The sequence below is a fragment of the Octopus sinensis genome, linkage group LG12, assembly GCF_006345805.1.
Source record: "Octopus sinensis linkage group LG12, ASM634580v1, whole genome shotgun sequence".
Taxonomy (NCBI): Eukaryota; Metazoa; Mollusca; class Cephalopoda; order Octopoda; family Octopodidae; genus Octopus; species Octopus sinensis.
Genome location: NC_043008.1, coordinates 49,211,711 through 49,234,791, shown reverse-complemented (window position 1 = coordinate 49,234,791; position 23,081 = coordinate 49,211,711). Strand labels below are relative to the sequence as shown.

The following is a 23,081-nucleotide window of genomic DNA, read 5'->3' as shown; positions in this document are numbered from 1 at the left end:
AAGCCTTGTGTCTACAGCAGAAAGAACATTTAGGCCTTGTTATCTAGTTCTACTTTAGTAAGTTTACTTACCTATGGTTAAATATAAGGAATCCATCAACCAGAAGGAGGTGCACTGTTTTGTCTGTCTGTGCTAATGAAGAAGCTTGTTGGTTGATATCAGTGACCATTTTATCAGTATCAAGAGCTGAAAGGACTAGTTTGAAAATATTGAGAAGTTATAATGGATTACACGATTATGGAACAGGGTTTTAATTATACGGCATAAGACATAAGCAGAATTTTAGCTATATAACATTAAATATGATTTTTAGTGATCTATCATTAAATATGACTTTTAATTGCATAATCTCTCTATATGTAAAGCTGAAGTTGTCTGTGTATGGCAGGTTTGGTAGCCTTCAACTAACACTGTCTCCTCTGAGACCCTGCGGCGCAAGTTGACCAAAATTGAGAGTATGATAGAAGAAGGCTTGCTCTTCCTTCCGTAGAAGAAAAAAATTCAAATCGGACCATGTTAACACCAACAATTATTTACATCAAAAAGGTGCTTTTTTTCTATGAAAATCCCTATTTTTTACGATTTTTTGACTGCTGTGTCGCTATTTTTTGGTGTATTTCAACCAGAAAAATGTTCCCTCAAAGAGAATAACAAGCTACATAATGCAAAATTTTTACTTTTCAAAAATTCCAATTCTAAAGGGTCAAAACAAACCTGAGCAATGCCGGGCGATACTGCTAGTATTAAGTATAGACAGAGTTTTACGTATCTATCATTAAGCATTCAGATTCCTCTGTCAAATGTAATGCTTATTTATTCACATTGTTTTGAATTAATCAAGTATTATCTCATGAGATTTGAGATTTTGATGACGTGATTGTTTATTTTCAGAATGACATTGCAAGGTAGGTGTGAGAAGCCTGATCTTGTTCAATTTGAACACAAAAATGTGGAGAATATTTGGTCTGGATGTGACCAGTTTGAATGCTAAAGGGTTAAATATGGCTTTAAATTTAATCCAGTAGAGAGGCTCCAGCTTGGGCGTTTCAGAGTATAACGTAGTATGGGGTTAACCCCATAGGCACTCCCTAATCCCAGGTCAACTCTGGCCTGGGATGGTTGTACCTATCAGGGTCCCTAGTTGTAGGATAAATAACAGAAGATTCACTAATGTGTGACTAAGAAATACAGGACCCAGAGGGGAGCTGGGTCCTAGACATGTGTCACACAGGACAATCGACATGTGGATAGGCTCTGATGTCACATGACCCAATACCCACTGTTTAAGCGTTAAACAGACCCAGTACCTTAAGGGTAAGCTCAGGAAAACAGAAAAATAGTGGAGTGGCTGTGTGGTAAATAGCTTGCTTACAAACTACATGGTTCTGGGTTCAGTCCCACTGCATGGCACCTTGGGCAAGTGTCTTCTACTATAGCCTCGGGCTGACCAAACCTTGTGAGTGGACTTGGTAGACGGAAACTCTACCAAATTGGTTGGCTTGGAAGTGTAGTAGAAAGACACTTGCCTAAGGTGTTGCACAGTAAGACTGAACCTGAGACCATTTAGTTGCGGAGTGGACTTCTTAACCACACAGCCATCCATGCCTGCATCTATTATATTGTTTATTTAAGAAACTTATTAACGACTCAAATCTCAAGTATTTTTAATGACAGATACAAGACTGAAAGTGCTAGGCATTCGGTACAAATGCACTTGACAACATAAGGCTACAAATGTTTGGGGAGGTGGGGAGAGTAGAATTAATTATCCGGCTATTTTAAGCTTTGAAAACTAATTAAGTTTTTTAAGGTTATCTTGTCTCCTTTCTGTCTGTGTGTCATTTGGCCAATTCTTCTTTCCAAGAATCTGCCCTTTGGTTGTAATGCTTTTGCAAATCTTTTCCCCTTAATATCTTGGGTTTTCATCTCCATTAAAATCAAAGAGTCATAACTGAGTCAATGACTCATGAGTCAGTTAAAGCTCAACACTTCACCTACTAACACTGATATTTCACTGAGTCCATAGTAAATACAGAGCTCCCCAACACCACCACCACTAACACCATGACCACCACTCGATGGTCCAATCCACTGAGATGAAAATGAGTACTACAAGGTGATAATGTTTCATTGCAGTAAACAGCAGGAGCACTATATCAGTGATGAGGGTTTTGTTAACTGGCAGCTTTGAATCTTGAGTTCAAATCTGCTCAAGGTTTCATGGAAAAAAACAACAGAAAATAATTCCACAGTGGGGGTCATAAGAGGAAAGGCAATGAGAGCAGTTTGGGGGTCTGGTAATAATATTTAGAATTTATTTAGGGTCAAATGTGTGTGTGGGTGTGTGTGTGTTTATAAGTGGTATGTTTATGTGGTTACAAGTGGTGTGTGTGTCTATGTGTAGGTTCGTTTGTAATGAATATTCCTTATCTAATGATAGATTACGATATGTTTAATTAGCACTAATTAGTTATTGTTAGAAAATGCAATCTTGCTGTAAAACACACTCTATGACAATTCCTGATAATTATCCAAGTATTTTTTATTATCTTTTATTTCAATTATGTTGGACATTCCAGGGAGGAGAGAAGACAAAAATGGATGCAAAATAAAACTTAGTTTTGAATTTAAAACAAAATTTAAAAAGAAAAAATTAAAACTTACCATCCCAGTTGTAACAGTCCAGTTCTGGAATTAGCTCCAGGTTTTTAGAACCGACTTTCTGGAAATAAACATTATGGGGAGAGTCAAGACTATTGAAAAGGTTGCAAGATGCAACGAAAATTTTAGGAAAATAAAAATAAGAAAAAAGTGGAAATTTTACCGGTGAGTGTGTTACATTATAAGGCACAAAAAGAAAAGGACTCTCCCCAGACACAACAGAATATGCTTCAACACACGAACTCATATAAAGAATCTTGCAAACCAAATGCAAAAACGAAATTAAGGGAAATTTTTTCAAAAATGTGTCTGTGTAAGCATATATACAAAAAAAAAAGCAAACTTATATTTTGATATAATAGTAAATATTTATCAAACACAGACACACACACACCATCTGTGTCAGAAATTCAACTTCTCAAGAAGCGCTGAGCCGTGTGAGTTATGTCCCTTGCTAAAACACATTTGCTCAGAAAACTACCAGAACATAATAATTACCATATTTTGATTGCATAGAAGACATTTTTTCGAAAGAAAATGTCTCGGAAAAATAACCCTGGGTAACTATATGCGAAGCTGGACCTATATCACATGCTCTAATGCACTAAAAACCTTTTCCCTTGAATATGCACAAATGAAGTGAGCGTGCATCTCTTCAGCCCTGTGTGTCTTACGTTGTCAAATACAGCACATCACTTCTCTATGACAAACAATCTCCAATCGGCGTTACTTGACGTCTGTTTTCCCATGTTTTCACGGCTTGAATGGGTCTTTCTCCAGTAAAACATCTCACTGCTTGTTGCACTCATCATCTCCGTCTAATCCACCCTCTTTATCTCTTCATTCCAATCTTTCTTTGGTTTTTCTTTGCCACAATTTCCTTCTTCTTAGATTGTCTGCCATGGGGCATAAGCGGCATCAGATGTGATGTGCAAGAGAGAAGACTGTGCTGGTATGGCCATGTGATGCAAATGAACAACGATATCTGCATAAAAAAAGTGCTGATCTCTTAACTATGGCAGGAATCTTTGGATGAGATAGACTTATGGAGATGTGGAGTGAGGTGGTGAACTATGATCTTCGGTTGTTCAATCTCATGGGGCAGTGACAAGAGACCGAAACATCTGACTATTTGCTGTGCCTGGGAAGACACTCCAGGCTAAGTGAAATCATATATTTGTGGCCAGAGTTGGTGACACATAAAAGGCATCTGTGCTATACATACATACATACATATCATCATCAACATCATCATCCTCGTTTAATGTCCATTTTCCATGGATGGTTTGACTGAGGACTGGAGAGCCAGTGGCTGCACCAGGCTCCAGTCTTACCTGGCAATGTTTCTGCAGCTGGATACCGTTCGTAATGTCAACTGCTCCAAGAGTGTAGTGGATGCTTTTACATGCCACCAGCACAAGAGCCAGTCAGTGGGTACTGGCATCAGCCACATTTGGATGGTGCTTTTCACGTGCCACCAGCACAGAATCCAGTCAGAGGGCACTGGCCACAGCTATGATATTGGTTTTACTTGATTCAACAGGTCTTCTCAAGCACATCATATCACCCGATGCATCAGGAGTACTCTTAATGGGCCAGAAATGCATGGTTGTGATCTCACTTTTAGTTGCCAGGTCTTCTCAAGCACAGCATATCACCAAAGGTTTCAGTCACTAGTCATTGCCTCCGTGAGGCTGAAAGTTTGAAGATCATGCTTCACCACCTCATCCCATGTCTTCTTGGGTCTAGCTCTACTGCAGGTTCCCTCTACAGTTAGAGATCAGCACTTCTTTACACAGCTGTCCTCGTCCATATGCATCACATAACCATACCAGCACAGTCGTCTCTCTTGCACACCAATTTGGATGCCTCTTATGCCTAACTTTTCTCTCAGGGTGCTTACATTCTGTTGTGCATGCACACTGGCATTGCATATCCAGCAAAGTATGCTGGCTTCATTTCTTTCAAGCCTGTGCATGTCCTCAGTATTCATGGCCCATGTGGGGTATCACCTTTAGTCGAACAAACTGACGCCAGGTCTTATTCTCTGTAAGCCTAGTACTTATTCTATCAGTTGTTTTTGCCAAAGTACTAAGTTATGGGGGCTGTAAATTCAGACACACAAACACACACATATGACAGGCTTCTTTCAGTTTCCATCTACCAAATCCATTCACAAGGCTTTGGTCGGCCCAGGACTAGAGTAGAAGATACTTGTCCAAGGTGCTATGCAGTGGGACTGAACCTGGAACCATGTGGTTGGTAAGCAATCTCCTGTGCCTATATAAATACACACACACACACATATATATATATATACATACATACATATGTATACACACACATATATACACACACACACACACATATATATATACTCACACACACACACACATATACACACACACACACACACACACATATATATATATATACACACACACACACTCACACATATATATATATGTATGTGTGTGTATATGCATATATGTGTGTACATGTGTGCTTGTTTGAGCCTGTGCTCCCTTTTCACCTTCGAGGGAATGTGAAATAAGAGATCCTTTACTTGAGAAACAGATAAGGGTTGATGACAGGAAGGGCATCCAGCTGTAAAACAATACCTCAAGAATATATATATCCATCTAACCCATGCCGACATGGAAAAAACACACACACACAAAAAACAAAACCGAATGAGCAAACGCCTCCAGTTTTTATCTCAGCTCATTCCTGCTGTGTCGTTCATGTAACCTTAATATTCTGCAGTTAATGGAGCATGTCTACCACATGTTTGAGAACCCTTCACAAACCCTCCCCTTATGACACCAATGTTTTGCCGCCTGGCAATATTATTGCATTTTACGCAACAACACCAGGGACTTGTTTTAGGTGGGAGGGAGAAGGAGAGGGAGAGAGAGAGAGGGAGAGATAGGGAAAGAGAAAGAAGGGGGAGAGAGAGAAAGAGGAGGGAGTGAGAGTGAGAAGAAGAAACAGAGACAGGGAGATACAGAGAGATAAGGAGAGAGAAGAAAAGAGAGAGGGAGATAGGGGAAGAAAGAGATAGAGGAGAGAACGAGAAAGAGAAAGAGGAGAGAGGAGAGAGACAGAGGGGAAGAGAGAGAGAGGAAAAGAGAGGGAGAGAGCGGGAAGTAAGAGAAAGAGGAGAAAGAGAGAGCAAGAGGAGAGAGATATAGGGAAAGAGAAAGACAGGGGAAGAGAGATGTAGAGGGAGAGAGAAATGTAGGGGGAGAGAGAGAGAGAAAGAGGAGGGAGAGAGAGTGAGAGAAAGAAAGAAGCAGAGACAGAGAGAAAGAGGGGGAGAGGGAGAGGGAGGAAAAGAGAGAGGGAGACAGGGGGAAGAAAGAGAAGAGAGTGAGAAAGAGGATGGAGAGAGAGTGAGAGAAAGAAAGAAAGAGACAGGGAAAGAGAGATGGAGAGAAAGTGGAGGAAGAGAGAGAAGGAGAGAGAGCAAGAGAGAGAGAGGGAGGTAGGGGAAGAAAGAGAAAGAGGAGAGAGTGAGAAAGGGAGAGAGAGGGATCCCTTTTGCTGTAAGTTTTCTTACTGAGAATCGTTTAGAACCCAATCTTGGGGGTTTTGAGTTCCCCTTTGGTGGGTCTAAGATATTTGGGGCCTTGTCGAGATGTTGAACTGTTTTCTTACACTCACACACACGTAACAATCAACATATTCACATACACCTTCATACAAGCATATGCACACACACCAACACTCACCTACACCTACCCACATACTCACACACACACACACACACATATACGTATATGCTTAACAAACACCCACAAACACATACAATCATTTAGTCCACACACACCCAACTACCAACATACTCACAAACACACTCGCACATGTATTATACCCACACACACACAAAAACATTCACCCACACACATTCCCACATATGTATACACCGCACCCTAAACATATTCAGTCACACACACTAACATGCGCACACACATTCAAAGTCACACACACTAACACATGCATGCACACACGCACGCACACCCAGTCACACACACTTACACGTGCACAATCGCTCAGTCACACACAATTACACGTGCATACCCATCCACCCACCCACACAGATTGATGAGCGATGTTATAACATTTAGTAAAATTATCAAAGTACCCCATGGGAGTTCTATAAAAATCAATAAGTACCCCAATCAGGGTATATGCAATGGCAGGGTGGCTGCTGTGAATGTTTGGACACAAAATGTTACTTTTTATTATTTGACGAGATATGGTGCCTTGTGGAGATGTGGACCGTTTTCTTACACACACATTCATACAAGCACACACACACACACACACACACACACACACATACATACACACACACACACATACACCTACCCACATATTCACACACACACATATATATAATTATATATCACATTGATATATTAACTGTGATACATTAAGAAACATAAGGAGGCATATGTGTGTGTGTCTGTGTGTCCCCACTGCTGCTTGACTACTGGTTTTGGTGTAGTTATGTCCTCATGACTTAGCGGTTCAGCAAAGGGGACATATCACATTGATATATCAACTGTGGTGTGATACATTAAGAAGCATAAGGAGGCGAGCTGGCAGAATTGTTAGCACGCCGGGTGAAATACTTAGTGGTATTTCGTCTGTCGCTACGTTGTGAGTTCAAATTCCGCCGAGGTCAACTTTGCCTTTCATCCTTTCGGGGTCGATTAAATAAGTACCAGTTACGCACTGGGATCGATATAATTGACTTAATCCATTTGTCTGTCCTTGTTTGTCCCCTCTGTGATTAGCCCCTTGTGGGTAGTAAAGAAATAGATATTTCGTCTGTCATTACATTCTGAGTTCAAATTCCGCCGAGGTCGACGTTGCCTTTCATCCTTTCGGGGGTCGATAAATTATGTACCAGTTACGCACTGGTGTCGATACAATCGACTTAATCCGTTTGTCTGTCCTTGTTTGTCCCCTCTGTGTTTAGCCCCTTGTGGGCAGTAAAGAAATAAGAAACATAAGGAGGCATGTGTGTGTGTGTGTGTGTGTGCCCCCACCACTGCTTGAGTACAGGTGTTGGTGTAGTTATGTCCTCATGACTCAGTGGTTCAGCAAAGGGGAACGATAGAATAAGTACCAGGCTTTAAAAAACAGAAAAAAAGAATAAGTACTGAGGTTGATTCACTCGATTAAAAATTCAAAGCAGTGCTCTAGCATGGCCAGTCTAATGACTAAGACAAAAGGCAAAGAAAAGGAGAAAGAACCCCCCCCTCTTCCTACCCCTTTCACAGACATCTGTAATTTTCTGCTTCCATTCTTTGCCCAACTTCAACCACTTCAGTCCAATTCCAGTTCCTCACAGCGTTACCAATTCCTTGAATTTATTTTTCTTTCACAAATTTTTATGAATCCACTGTTTCGGTCATTCCTACCTGAGCCTTTAATTTAAAATCAATTGAAAGCAACATAGAATATCTCGACAGAAATATGGTAACAAAAGGGTTAATGTCCATTTTCCATGTTGGAAGTAGCTGGATGGATTGGCAAGACATGGCAAGCTGCAGGTCTGTGCTAAGCTCCAATGTCAGTTTTGGCATGGTTTCTACAGCTGGATGCCCTTCCTAATGCCAACCACTTTACAGGGTGTAGTGGAGGCCTCTTTTTTTTTGTTTTTGTGCTACAAGCACTAATGAGGTTGCCAAACATATTGCAAGATAGGGAAAGGATAGGGACAAAGATCTTGCTACTTGGCAGCATTCAAGGGGCAGGAAGGCTTATGCCAAAGCTGAGCTTCATGGAGGGACAAACCACATAGAAGATACAGGGGCTACTGTACATAAAATAGGGGTGGCTAAGAATAGAGATGGTAAGAGATGCCAGTGCAAGAGGATATCTGAGGGGAGAGGAAGATGAGTATAAGAAAGGATTGAGACAGTGGGTCAAAGGAGGGAAGGAAGGAAAGAAGGGGTTCTTTCGTAAGTATATGGAGGGGAGAGTGAGAGATGGGGGTAGAGGAGAAAGGGTTGATGGGAAATATCTGTGTGGGGAGTGGGGAGAGGGGTAAGGTGAGAGATAGAAGTGGTTCAAGGACAGATCAAGGTCGGGGTAGGGAGTGATTTGCAAGGTGTAGGGGTGGAAAAAAGGGAGATGTAGGTGCACATAAGGTGATTGGCTGTAGTGAGTGAGATGTGATGGCATTTATGAGAGGGTGCTGAGAATGAAAGCAGATATGTGAGAGGATTTGATGGAACAGAATGGAATGTGGCAGAGGAGGGGACCTCCGTAGTGCAGTTCCCACTTACCAAATCCACTGACAAGTCATTGGTCAGCCTGGGGTTAGAGTAAAAGACATTTGCCCAAGGTGCCATGCAGTGGAATTGAACCTAGAACCATGTGGTTACAAAACAAGCTTCTTAACTACACTGCTCCTGATTTTTCTTAGAAAAGATCCCATTGCCTTTTGCTAGTTTATTTACAGTTTACACTGCTAGTCCCCTTTCCTCTAAAGCTTGTCCTTGAGGCAAAGGGTTTATCTAATCCTTAGGGGTATTAGTTCACATGGCATCAAGACATGTCCACGTGTTGGTAGCCTGTGTGATAGGTGTCTAGGGACCAGGCTTTCTCTGAGTTCTGCATGTCTTAGCCACAGGACTATCTTCTGTTATTCAACCCCAAAACAGGGGCCCTTGACAGGGACTACCACCTTGGGCCAGAGCAGCTCTGGGAGTAGGGGTGACAAAGGGTTAACTCTGTACTCCTCAAAACTCTTATATTTCTGAAGTGGGGGCCTCCCTATGAAATATGAACTTTAATATGTTACCCAGGTTTAAGAATAAGTATTTTCAGTGGCTTTATTTCACAGCAACACCGAAGAAGGACTGAAACGATGGGGGCAGGGGGGGGGGCGGAGAAAGAAAAGCAATAAAAAAACAAACAAACAGTAAAGTAATTGACTCACTCTAAAGTAATCATCTTGACAGAAACTGGTTGAATTAGGAAAATATTCTGCAAGTTTCTTTGTCAAAGAAGACTTCCCACTGTTTGTAGCCCTGCAAAAAGAACGTCACAATATTAAACAATTAATAAAGGCTCTCTCTCTCTCTGTCTCTCTCCTTTGTGTGTGTGTGTGTGTGTGTGTGTGTGTGTGTGTGTGTGTGGTGTGTGTGTATCTGTCTGTGTCTCTTTCTCTCTGTGTGGCTCACAGCAGTAAAGAAGAATGTTTAGTTTCCATTGAAGATGTGTTCTAATTTCGTTGTTTCTCGGTGGAAACTGTGTCATTTTATTCACAGAGCTGAGTACTTTTCAAAATGACACTGAAGGTTGCTGTTGTTGCTGTTGCTGTTGGTGGCAGTTGCTGTTGTTGTTGGCTGTTGTTGTTTTTATGTTTTCTAAGCTGGGATGGTTTGGGCATGACTTTCAGTGTCAGTGTTCTATCAGGTACCAACACTTTCAACTGGGTTTTTATGACATGTAGACAGACAGACAGACAGATAAAAATAAGATACAGAGATAAAAAGTTAGATGGATAGATAGATAGATAGACAGACAGAGAGATAGATAGATAGATAGATAGATAGGTAGGTAGGTAGATAGATAGATAGATAAATAGCTAGACGGATAGATAAATAGATAGATGGATAAATAAATAGCTAGACGGATAGATAAATAGGTAGCTAGCTAGTTAGATAGATAGATAGATAGATAGACAGCTCGATATATATATATATATATATAGATAGATAGACAGACAGACAGACAGACAGACAGACAGATAGATAGATAGATAGATTAAATAGATAGATCAGATAGATAGATAGATAGATATTAGGTCGTCACACATGAAATGTCGCATTTTTAATTACTTGTTATTTCGGTCATTTAACGTCTCAATTATGTATATCCTTGCATTTAATCTTGACTATCTTTCTTTCCCAAAAATATTGGTATACAAAATTCGTATTCACAGACCTTATGGAAATGATAACAACCCAAACAATGTTGAGTGATTTTCTTGTATGAGTACAAACTGGGTCACTCTGCCGCAGTAGCTCTACAAAATATCAAGCAGGACTTTGGTAATAGTTTTGTTGACATCAGAACTGTTCAGAGATGGTTCTAAAGATCTTGTTCAGGAGATGATAGCCTCAAAAATGAACCAAGGGGAGGCCAAATCAGTTACTTGGCATGATGGATTAAATGCTTTAGTTGAACAAAATCCGAGAACAATGGTCCAAAAACTTTCACCAGAATTCCAAACATTTCACACAACTGTTTCTTGTCTCTTGAAAAAAATCGGAAAAGTCCAGAAAATAGATGGGTTTGTTCCACATCAACTGAACGAGATTTTAAAAAACAGACGCCTCAAAGTGTGCTTCTTATTGCTTTCTCGACTGGAAAAAGAACCATTTTTACATCAAATCATTACATGTGATGAGAAATGGATAGTCTTTGACAACAGCAGGAGACCAGGACTTTGATTAAATGCAGGAGAGCCACCTAAACACTACCCAAACCCACCATTGCACCCTAAAAAGTTAATGGTCACTGTATGGTGGTTTGCAAAGGGAGTTATTCATTATTCATTTTTGCAACAAGGGAAAACTATAACAGCAACATCGTATTGCCAGGAAATTGGTTGCATGCAAGAGAATTTGAAAAAGAAGCAACGCAGACTGGTGAATAGAGATGACCCAAGTTTGCTCCACGACAATGCACGTCCTCACACTTACTCAAGCTACAGTACAAAAGTTTTGAGGCCTGAATTACGTGATTTTGCAACATTCTCCCTATTCCCTTGATATCTCTCCTACTAATCATCACTTATTTAAGCATTTTGAGCTCTTCATAAGCAATAAAACATTCTTAAATATAGAAGTAATTGAAGCATTCGGACAGTTTTTGGTATTAAATCGAGAGAGGAATTAGACTTTTACCCATGTAAGCCATGGCAGGATTTGAACTCAGAATGCAAAGAACCAGGACAAACATGGCATTAGATCTAAGCTTCATACTGTTCAACCAATCCACAAAACCTGGATTTAGAAATTTTTTGTTGACCCTTCAAGGATGAAACATAAATAAATAATAAATAAATGCACCCTTTTTAAAGCCTAGCCAGGCTCATGGGCCCGTTTTCTATGGCGTATGCTTTCCCCAGCTGCATGGGATGCCAGTCCATCACAGCGTTACTCATTTTTGCCAGCTGAGTGGACTGGAGCAACATTGAAATGAAGTGTCTTGCTCAAGTACACAACGCGTCGCCCGGTCCAGGAATCGAAACCACAATCTTACGATCATTGTGCTGACACCCTAACCACTAAGCCAGGTGCTTCCACACAGGATGAAACATAAAGTGGGACATTAGTTGGATTTGAACTCACGGAGCACAGAATCAGAGCAAATGCTTGTGAGGCATTCCGATGCTCAAATGATTCTGTCTGTTCTCGCTACTCGAATGAATAAAAGTAAAAAATAACCATAAATAACAAAAAGATCTTACCCACTGATACCAACTGACAAAATATTTTTTCTGTTCATGACTTTTCTGAAGAATCTTCTAGAAAGTTCCTAAAATAAACACAAAAAACTTAAAATGGTTTAATGATGATTCATTTCAAGAGATTCTTGTAATGTTTAAGTGTTGACACAAAGGAAAATATGCAGAGATATATTTTGGAAAATTTGGTATAATTCCTTGTTACAAAAGAAGAATTTTAGATTTATTAATGTAATTAGTGAAGCAAATGCGTTGTCAGAACCATTATTAAAGTGTTAGATGAAAATGCCAGTCTCTTGGAGGCTTGGTGAAAGATCATGAGTACCATCTCTGTCTTTATTACTCTTTTTACTCTTTTACTCGTTTCAGTCATTTGACTGTGGCCATGCTGGAGTACCGCCTTTAGTCAAGCAAATCGACTCCAGGACTTATTCTTTGTAAGCCTAGTACTTATTCTATCGGTCTTTCTTGCCGAACCGCTAAGTTATGGGGACGTAAACACATCACCATCAGTTGTCAAGCGATGTTGGGGGGACAAACACAGACAAACATACACACACACACACACATATATATATATACATATACATATATATGACGGGCTTCTTTCAGTTTCCATCTACCAAATCCATTCACAAGGCTTTGGTCGGCTGAGGCTATAGTGCCACGCAGTGGGAATGAACCCGGAACCATGTGGTTGGTAAGCAAGCTACTTACCACACGAAGAGTCAGAGTTTATCATGGTAACTTTTTCTATGGCCGTCCTGTTGCCAAGTCTAACCAAGCAAAGTAATATTTCTCCATGACCAGACAACTTTCAAATTTTAGCCCAAGGCCAGCAATTTTGAGGGAGTGGATTACATTGACTTCAGTGCAAAACTTTTATTCACCTTGAAAGGATGAAAAACAAAGTTGACCTCAGCAGGATTTGAACTCAGAACGTGAAGATGGGTGAAATGGCGCTAAGCATTTTGCCCAGCATGCTATCGATTCTGCCAGCTGGCCACCTTAGACAAGTTTTTAATATTGAAAACTTGAAATGAACAACACCACTTGTATGGTGGTGATGCTTATTTACAATCATGATGTCAAGACAAGGCTATGCACGAACACACACACACACATTGGGCTTCTTTCAGTTTCTCTTTACCAAATCCATTCACAAAGCATATATATATATATATATATGTATGTAACTATGTACAAATATGTACAAGCATGTGTGTTTGTATGTGTGTGTGTGTGAGTGCGTGTATGTAGAAATATTTATATGTACACACATGCATATATGTACCTACATATACCATAATAGACAGACACACACACATATATGTATGTATAAAGTTTTGCTTGTATTATAAGTTTATTGTCTGATTTCTTTCACAAGTGCCAGACCTTTCCTTGTCATTGATGACTCACGTCTGAGTTATTTAATGAAACCCTAACCCTGTACGTCTAAAATATTAACATGTCTAATGCAATAAATAACAACTTGCCGACATAAATATACAGTTGGTCTCTAATTCTGACACGAACGAAGACTTATGTTGCATTTTGCGGAATGTCTCTTTCCATTAACGCATGTCATGTGACTTTCCTAGATATTCTGCAAATATTTCAATATTTGTATCTTGGAGCAGAAATGTTTATAGATCGGATTAAGTTTCTTACAATGTTTATTTTCATCCTTTTAATTTATGAGTTCAAATCCTGATCTTTCATTTTTCGATGGGAGGGGCAATAAAAGTGGTGCTGTTTTTGTTGCTTGTATTAAATCCTTGTGATAACATTTTTGAGCTTGAGTCATCATTATCATCATTTTAACATCCACTTTTCCATGCCTGCATGGGTTAGATGGAATCTGTTGAGGCAGACTTTCAACATCCAGATGCTCTTGCTGTTGCCAACCCTCAATGGTTCCCAAGTTAATATTTCCTCATGTTAAAGTTGGTTAAAGCTGGCAGAATTGTTACCGTGCAGGGCAAAATGCATAGTGACATTTCTTTTGTCATAACGTTCTGAGTTCAAATTCCGCTGGGGTTGACTTTGCCTTTCATCCTTTTGGTGTGGATAAAGTACCAGTTAAGCACTGGGGTCAATGTAATCGACTTACCCACCCCTTGAAATTGCTGGCCTTGTGCCCGAATTTGAAACCAATATCTCCCCATGTTTTCATGGAAGATTGGAAGTGAAAGACACCGCTTGTATGACAGGGATGCTCATTTACAACAAAATGTGATGTCTAGACAAAGAGACACAAATACACACACGCAAGGTAAGCACCATAGATCACATTTCTACTCATGTTTACCATTCACCTCTGTCTTCCATCTCTAACCATCAGTCACTCTTCTTTCACACAATCGTGAACCTACCCATCCAACCATCCTTGATTCTTTACCCCTATTCTCTTTTTATCCACCTTCTTGTACCTTGAGGATACACCCTGACATCTCATCTCCACAATCCTTTATCCCATTCCAGCTGGGGCAGCCATGTGTCCCCTCTACAGCACGACACCTGTCCCTGCCCCTCTATCCATACTTTACACCTGGCACAAAGCCACCTTCCCCCCCAATTCTGCACCCCTGTACGGTTGAAGGATCTTGTCTTGCATATTAATGGTAACTTCACTGGTTCAGCGAGCTGGTAGAAACGTTAGCATGTCGGGCGAAATGCTCAGCGGTATTTCATCTGCCGTTACGTACTGAGTTCAAATTCCGCCGAGGTCAACTTTGCCTTTCATCCTTTTGGGGTCGATAAATTAAGTACCAGTTACGCACTGGGGTCGAAGTAATCGACTTAATCCGTTTGTCTCCCCTCTATGTTTAGCCCCTTGTGGGTAGTAAAGAAATAGGTAACTTCACTGGTGCTGGTGCAACGTAAAGTACACCCAGCACATGCTGTAAAGTGGTTGGCATTAGGAAGGGCCTCCAGCCACAGAAACTAGGCCAAAGTAGAAGACTAAAGGTCAAGGTCGTCTTCTGGCTTCTCAAATCCCATGAAACCAATTTCAGTATGGAAAATGGACATAAAATGATGATGATGATGATGATGATGATGATGGTGATATGTTTAATCACACACACACACACACACACGTTAAAATCAAGCTATATTCTTCTATTGCAAAGGCATTTGTGCTCAAATTACACACGTTCTGAAGTTAACATCTCATGTCATGCTTCTTTCCTGCTCTAGACGGAGGTTTTAATATCATGTGACGACAAGAATTTCAAGTGCTTAACAAGCAGTTCCACAATCCCATAATTGCAGATTTATAAAACAATTTACAAAACCACCACCACTGTCACCACCACCACCACCACCACCACCACCACCACCACCACCGTCTCTGCCGCCACCACTGCTGCTGCCACCACCACCACCACCACCACCACTACCACACTGTCATTATGAAAGCCACTGTCATCAAGCTAATGAAAGTGTTTGTGTGCGTTTGCTCTATTCCAAACAATAATCAAAACTAAATTAAAGGAATCGGTTTACTGAGAGAGGTGCAGGCATGGCAGTGTGGTTAAGCAGTTTGCTTTCCAACCTTGAGCTCTTGGGTTTGTATGGATGATGTATGTGTGTGTGTGTGTCCGTGCATATGTGGGTGTGTGTATGTGTGTTGCCAGTACTTCCTAATGCCAACCCCTCCTAGAGTGTAGTGGGTGCATTTAACATGCCACCAGCACGGGGGCCTGTCAGGTGGCACTGGCATTGACCATGCTCGAATGGTGCTTTTTATGTACCACTGGCACAGGAGCCTGTCAGGCGGCACTGGCATTGACCACGCTCAAATGGTGCTTTTTATGTACCACTGGCACAGGAGCCTGTCAGGCGGCACTGGCATTGACCACGCTCAAATGGTGCTTTTTACGTACCACTGGCACAGGAGCCTGTCAGGCGGCACTGGCATTGACCACGCTCGAATGGTGCTTTTTACGTACCACTGGCACAGGAGCCTGTCAGGCGGCACTGGCATTGACCATGCTCGAATGGTGCTTTTTACGTACCACTGGCACAGGAGCCTGAAAGGCGGCACTGGCATTGACCACGCTCAAATGGTGCTTTTTACGTACCACTGGCACAGGAGCCTGTCAGGCGGCACTGGCATTGACCACGCTCGAATGGTGCTTTTTATGTACCACTGGCACAGGAGCCTGTCAGGCGGCACTGGCATTGACCACGCTCAAATGGTGCTTTTTATGTACCACTGGCACAGGAGCCTGTCAGGCGGCACTGGCATTGACCACGCTCAAATGGTGCTTTTTATGTACCACTGGCACAGGAGCCTGTCAGGCGGCAATGGCATTGACCACGCTCAAATGGTGCTTTTTACGTACCACTGGCACAGGAGCCTGTCAGCGGCACTGGCATTGACCACGCTCAAATGGTGCTTTTTACGTACCACTGGCACAGGAGCCTGTCAGGCGGCACTGGCATTGACCACGCTCAAATGGTGCTTTTTACGTACCACTGGCACAGGAGCCTGTCAGGCGGCACTGGCATTGACCACGCTCAAATGGTGCTTTTTATGTACCACTGGCACAGGAGCCTGTCAGGCGGCAATGGCATTGACCACGCTCAAATGGTGCTTTTTACGTACCACTGGTACAGGAGCCTGTCAGGCGGCACTGGCATTGACCACGCTCGAATGGTGCTTTTTACGTACCACTGGCACAGGAGCCTGTCAGGCGGCACTGGCATTGACCACGCTCGAATGGTGCTTTTTACGTACCACTGGTACAGGAGCCTGTCAGGCGGCACTGGCATTGACCACGCTCGAATGGTGCTTTTTACGTACCACTGGCACAGGAGCCTGTCAGGCGGCACTGGCATTGACCACGCTCGAATGGTGCTTTTTACGTACCACTGGCACAGGAGCCTGTCAGGCGGCACTGGCATTGACCACGCTCGAATGGTGCTTTTTACGTACCACTGGCACAGGAGCCTGAAAGGCGGTACTGGCATTGACCACGCTCGAATGGTGCTTTTTACGTACCACTGGCACAGGAGCCTGTCAGGCGGCACTGGCATTGACCACGCTCAAATGGTGCTTTTTACGTACCACTGGCACAGGAGCCTGTCAGGCGGCACTGGCATTGACCACGCTCAAATGGTGCTTTTTATGTACCACTGGCACAGGAGCCTGTCAGGCGGCACTGGCATTGACCACGCTCGAATGGTGCTTTTTACGTACCACTGGCACAGGAGCCTGTCAGGCGGCACTGGCATTGACCACGCTCGAATGGTGCTTTTTACGTACCACTGGCACAGGAGCCTGTCAGGCGGCACTGGCATTGACCACGCTCGAATGGTGCTTTTTACGTGCCACTGGCACAGGAGCCTGTCAGGCGGCACTGGCATTGACCACGCTCGAATGGTGCTTTTTACGTGCCACTGGCACAGGAGCCTGTCAGGCGGTACTGGCATTGACCACGCTCGAATGGTGCTTTTTACGTGCCACTGGCACAGGAGCCTGTCAGGCGGCACTGGCATTGACCACGCTCGAATGGTGCTTTTTACGTGCCACTGGCACAGGAGCCTGTCAGGCGGCACTGGCATTGACCACGCTCGAATGGTGCTTTTTACGTGCCACTGGCACAGGAGCCTGTCAGGCGGCACTGGCATTGACCACGCTCGAATGGTGCTTTTTACGTACCACTGGCACAGGAGCCTGAAAGGCGGCACTGGCATTGACCACGCTCAAATGGTGCTTTTTACGTGCCACTGGCACAGGAGCCTGTCAGGCGGCACTGGCATTAACCACGCTCGAATGGTGCTTTTTACGTGCCACTGGCACAGGAGCCTGTCAGGCGGCACTGGCATTGACCACGCTCGAATGGTGCTTTTTACGTACCACTGGCACAGGAGCCTGTCAGGCGGCACTGGCATTGACCACGCTCGAATGGTGCTTTTTACGTGCCACTGGCACAGGAGCCTGTCAGGCGGCACTGGCATTGACCACGCTCAAATGGTGCTTTTTACGTACCACTGGCACAGGAGCCTGTCAGGCGGCACTGGCATTGACCACGCTCGAATGGTGCTTTTTACGTACCACTGGCACAGGAGCCTGTCAGGCGGCACTGGCATTGACCACGCTCGAATGGTGCTTTTTACGTGCCACTGGCACAGGAGCCTGTCAGGCGGCACTGGCATTGACCACGCTCAAATGGTGCTTTTTACGTACCACTGGCACAGGAGCCTGTCAGGCGGCACTGGCATTGACCACGCTCAAATGGTGCTTTTTACGTGCCACTGGCACAGGAGCCTGTCAGGCGGCACTGGCATTGACCACGCTCAAATGGTGCTTTTTACGTGCCACTGGCACAGGAGCCTGTCAGGCGGCACTGGCATTGACCACGCTCAAATGGTGCTTTTTACGTACCACTGGCACAGGAGCCTGTCAGGCGGCACTGGCATTGACCACGCTCAAATGGTGCTTTTTACGTGCCACTGGCACAGGAGCCTGTCAGGCGGCACTGGCATTGACCACGCTCAAATGGTGCTTTTTACGTACCACTGGCACAGGAGCCTGAAAGGCGGTACTGGCATTGACCACGCTCAAATGGTGCTTTTTACGTGCCACTGGCACAGGAGCCTGTCAGGCGGCACTGGCATTGACCACGCTCAAATGGTGCTTTTTACGTGCCACTGGCACAGGAGCCTGAAAGGCGGTACTGGCATTGACCACGCTCGAATGGTGCTTTTTACGTACCACTGGCACAGGAGCCTGAAAGGCGGTACTGGCATTGACCACGCTCGAATGGTGCTTTTTACGTGCCACTGGCACAGGAGCCTGAAAGGCGGTACTGGCATTGACCACGCTCAAATGGTGCTTTTTACGTGCCACTGGCACAGGAGCCTGTCAGGCGGCACTGGCATTGACCACGCTCAAATGGTGCTTTTTACGTGCCACTGGCACAGGAGCCTGTCAGGCGGCACTGGCATTGACCACGCTCGAATGGTGCTTTTTACGTGCCACTGGCACAGGAGCCTGAAAGGCGGTACTGGCATTGACCACGCTCAAATGGTGCTTTTTACGTACCACTGGCACAGGAGCCTGTCAGGCGGCACTGGCATTGACCACGCTCGAATGGTGCTTTTTACGTACCACTGGCACAGGAGCCTGTCAGGCGGCACTGGCATTGACCACGCTCGAATGGTGCTTTTTACGTACCACTGGCACAGGAGCCTGTCAGGCGGCACTGGCATTGACCACGCTCGAATGGTGCTTTTTACGTACCACTGGCACAGGAGCCTGTCAGGCAGCACTGGCATTGACCACGCTCGAATGGTGCTTTTTACGTGCCACTGGCACAGGAGCCTGTCAGGCGGTACTGGCATTGACCACGCTCAAATGGTGCTTTTTACGTGCCACTGGCACAGGAGCCTGTCAGGCGGCACTGGCATTGACCACGCTCGAATGGTGCTTTTTACGTGCCACTGGCACAGGAGCCTGAAAGGCGGTACTGGCATTGACCACGCTCAAATGGTGCTTTTTACGTACCACTGGCACAGGAGCCTGTCAGGCGGCACTGGCATTGACCACGCTCGAATGGTGCTTTTTACGTACCACTGGCACAGGAGCCTGTCAGGCGGCACTGGCATTGACCACGCTCGAATGGTGCTTTTTACGTGCCACTGGCACAGGAGCCTGTCAGGCGGCACTGGCATTGACCACGCTCAAATGGTGCTTTTTACGTGCCACTGGCACAGGAGCCTGAAAGGCGGCACTGGCATTGACCACGCTCAAATGGTGCTTTTTACGTACCACTGGCACAGGAGCCTGTCAGGCGGCACTGGCATTGACCACGCTCAAATGGTGCTTTTTACGTGCCACTGGCACAGGAGCCTGTCAGGCGGCACTGGCATTGACCACGCTCAAATGGTGCTTTTTACGTACCACTGGCACAGGAGCCTGAAAGGCGGTACTGGCATTGACCACGCTCAAATGGTGCTTTTTACGTGCCACTGGCACAGGAGCCTGTCAGGCGGCACTGGCATTGACCACGCTCAAATGGTGCTTTTTACGTGCCACTGGCACAGGAGCCTGAAAGGCGGCACTGGCATTGACCACGCTCGAATGGTGCTTTTTACGTACCACTGGCACAGGAGCCTGTCAGGCAGCACTGGCATTGACCACGCTCGAATGGTGCTTTTTACGTACCACTGGCACAGGAGCCTGAAAGGCGGTACTGGCATTGACCACGCTCGAATGGTGCTTTTTACGTACCACTGGCACAGGAGCCTGAAAGGCGGTACTGGCATTGACCACGCTCGAATGGTGCTTTTTACGTGCCACTGGCACAGGAGCCTGTCAGGCGGCACTGGCATTGACCACGCTCAAATGGTGCTTTTTACGTACCACTGGCACAGGAGCCTGAAAGGCGGTACTGGCATTGACCACGCTCAATGGTGCTTTTTACGTACCACTGGCACAGGAGCCTGTCAGGCGGCACTGGCATTGACCACGCTCGAATGGTGCTTTTTACGTGCCACTGGCACAGGAGCCTGAAAGTGTGGGGGGGGCACTGGCATTGACCACGCTCGAATGGTGCTTTTACGTACCACTGGCACAGGAGCCTGTCAGGCGGCACTGGCATTGACCACGCTCAAATGGTGCTTTTTACGTGCCACTGGCACAGGAGCCTGAAAGGCGGCACTGGCATTGACCACGCTCAATGGTGCTTTTTACGTACCACTGGCACAGGAGCCTGTCAGGCGGCACTGGCATTGACCACGCTCGAATGGTGCTTTTTACGTACACTGGCACAGGAGCCTGTCAGGCGGCACTGGCATTGACCACGCTCGAATGGTGCTTTTTACGTACCACTGGCACAGGAGCCTGAAGGGGCACTGGCATTGACCACGCTCGAATGGTGCTTTTTACGTGCCACTGGCACAGGAGCCTGTCAGGCGGCACTGGCATTGACACGCTCGAATGGTGCTTTTTACGTGCCACTGGCACAGGAGCCTGTCAGGCGGCACTGGCATTGACCACGCTCGAATGGTGCTTTTTACGTACCACTGGCACAGGAGCCTGAAAGGCGGTACTGGCATGACCACGCTCGAATGGTGCTTTTTACGTACCACTGGCACAGGAGCCTGTCGGACGGTGTAGGCGGGGTGGAGTACTGGCATTGACCACGCTCGAATGGTGCTTTTTACGTACCACTGGCACAGGAGCCTGTCAGGCGGCACTGGCATTGACCACGCTCGAATGGTGCTTTTTACGTACACTGGCACAGGAGCCTGTCAGGCGGCACTGGCATTGACCACGCTCAAATGGTGCTTTTTACGTACCACTGGCACAGGAGCCTGTCAGGCGGCACTGGCATTGACCACGCTCGAATGGTGCTTTTTACGTACCACTGGCACAGGAGCCTGTCAGGCGGCACTGGCATTGACCACGCTCGAATGGTGCTTTTTACGTACCACTGGCACAGGAGCCTGTCAGGCGGCACTGGCATTGACCACGCTCGAATGGTGCTTTTTACGTGCCACTGGCACAGGAGCCTGAAAGGCGGCACTGGCATTGACCACGCTCGAATGGTGCTTTTTACGTACCACTGGCACAGGAGCCTGTCAGGCGGCACTGGCATTGACCACGCTCGAATGGTGCTTTTTATGTACCACTGGCACAGGAGCCTGAAAGGCGGTACTGGCATTGACCACGCTCGAATGGTGCTTTTTATGTACCACTGGCACAGGAGCCTGTCAGGCGGCACTGGCATTGACCACGCTCAAATGGTGCTTTTTACGTACCACTGTCACAGGAGCCTGAAAGGCGGCACTGGCATTGACCACGCTCAAATGGTGCTTTTTACGTACCACTGGCACAGGAGCCTGTCAGGCGGCACTGGCATTGACCACGCTCAAATGGTGCTTTTTACGTACCACTGGCACAGGAGCCTGTCAGGCGGTACTGGCATTGACCACGCTCGAATGGTGCTTTTTACGTACCACTGGCACAGGAGCCTGAAAGGCGGTACTGGCATTGACCACGCTCGAATGGTGCTTTTTACGTACCACTGGCACAGGAGCCTGAAGGCGGTACTGGCATTGACCACGCTCGAATGGTGCTTTTTACGTACCACTGGCACAGGAGCCTGAAAGGCGGTACTGGCATTGACCACGCTCGAATGGTGCTTTTTACGTACCACTGGCAGAGGAGCCTGAAAGGCGGTACTGGCATTGACCACGCTCGAATGGTGCTTTTTATGTACCACTGGCACAGGAGCCTATCAGGCGGCACTGGCATTGACCACGCTCAAATGGTGCTTTTTACGTACCACTGGCACAGGAGCCTGTCAGGCGGCACTGGCATTGACCACGCTCGAATGGTGCTTTTTACGTGCCACTGGCACAGGAGCCTGTCAGGCGGCACTGGCATTGACCACGCTCAAATGGTGCTTTTTACGTGCCACTGGCACAGGAGCCTGTCAGGCGGCACTGGCATTGACCACGCTCAAATGGTGCTTTTTACGTACCACTGGCACAGGAGCCTGTCAGGCGGCACTGGCATTGACCACGCTCAAATGGTGCTTTTTATGTACCACTGGCACAGGAGCCTGTCAGGCGGCACTGGCATTGACCACGCTCAAATGGTGCTTTTTACGTACCACTGGCACAGGAGCCTGTCAGGCGGCACTGGCATTGACCACGCTAAAATGGTGCTTTTTATGTACCACTGGCACAGGAGCCTGTCAGGCGGCACTGGCATTGACCACGCTCAAATGGTGCTTTTTATGTACCACTGGCACAGGAGCCTGAAAGGCGGCACTGGCATTGACCACGCTCAAATGGTGCTTTTTACGTACCACTGGCACAGGAGCCTGAAAGGCGGCACTGGCATTGACCACGCTCGAATGGTGCTTTTTACGTGCCACTGGCACAGGAGCCTGTCAGG

At 45.5% G+C, this 23,081-nt stretch overlaps 1 protein-coding gene across 3 annotated transcripts in view; it reads right to left on the bottom strand.

The window, feature by feature from the left end:
• LOC115218020 (nicotinamide riboside kinase 1-like) overlaps positions 1-23,081 on the bottom strand; it is a 49,895-nt gene that overhangs the window by 5,749 nt on the left and 21,065 nt on the right. For all 3 annotated transcript variants that reach the window (XM_036507941.1, XM_036507942.1, XM_036507940.1), the window contains 4 exons: positions 12,164-12,231; positions 9,623-9,713; positions 2,665-2,722; positions 72-195 (listed from right to left, as the gene is read on the bottom strand). In XM_036507941.1, coding sequence (XP_036363834.1) covers positions 72-195; positions 2,665-2,722; positions 9,623-9,713; positions 12,164-12,201 — 311 coding nt within the window. In that variant the 5' untranslated portion in view covers positions 12,202-12,231. The remainder of the gene's footprint in view (positions 1-71; positions 196-2,664; positions 2,723-9,622; positions 9,714-12,163; positions 12,232-23,081) is intronic.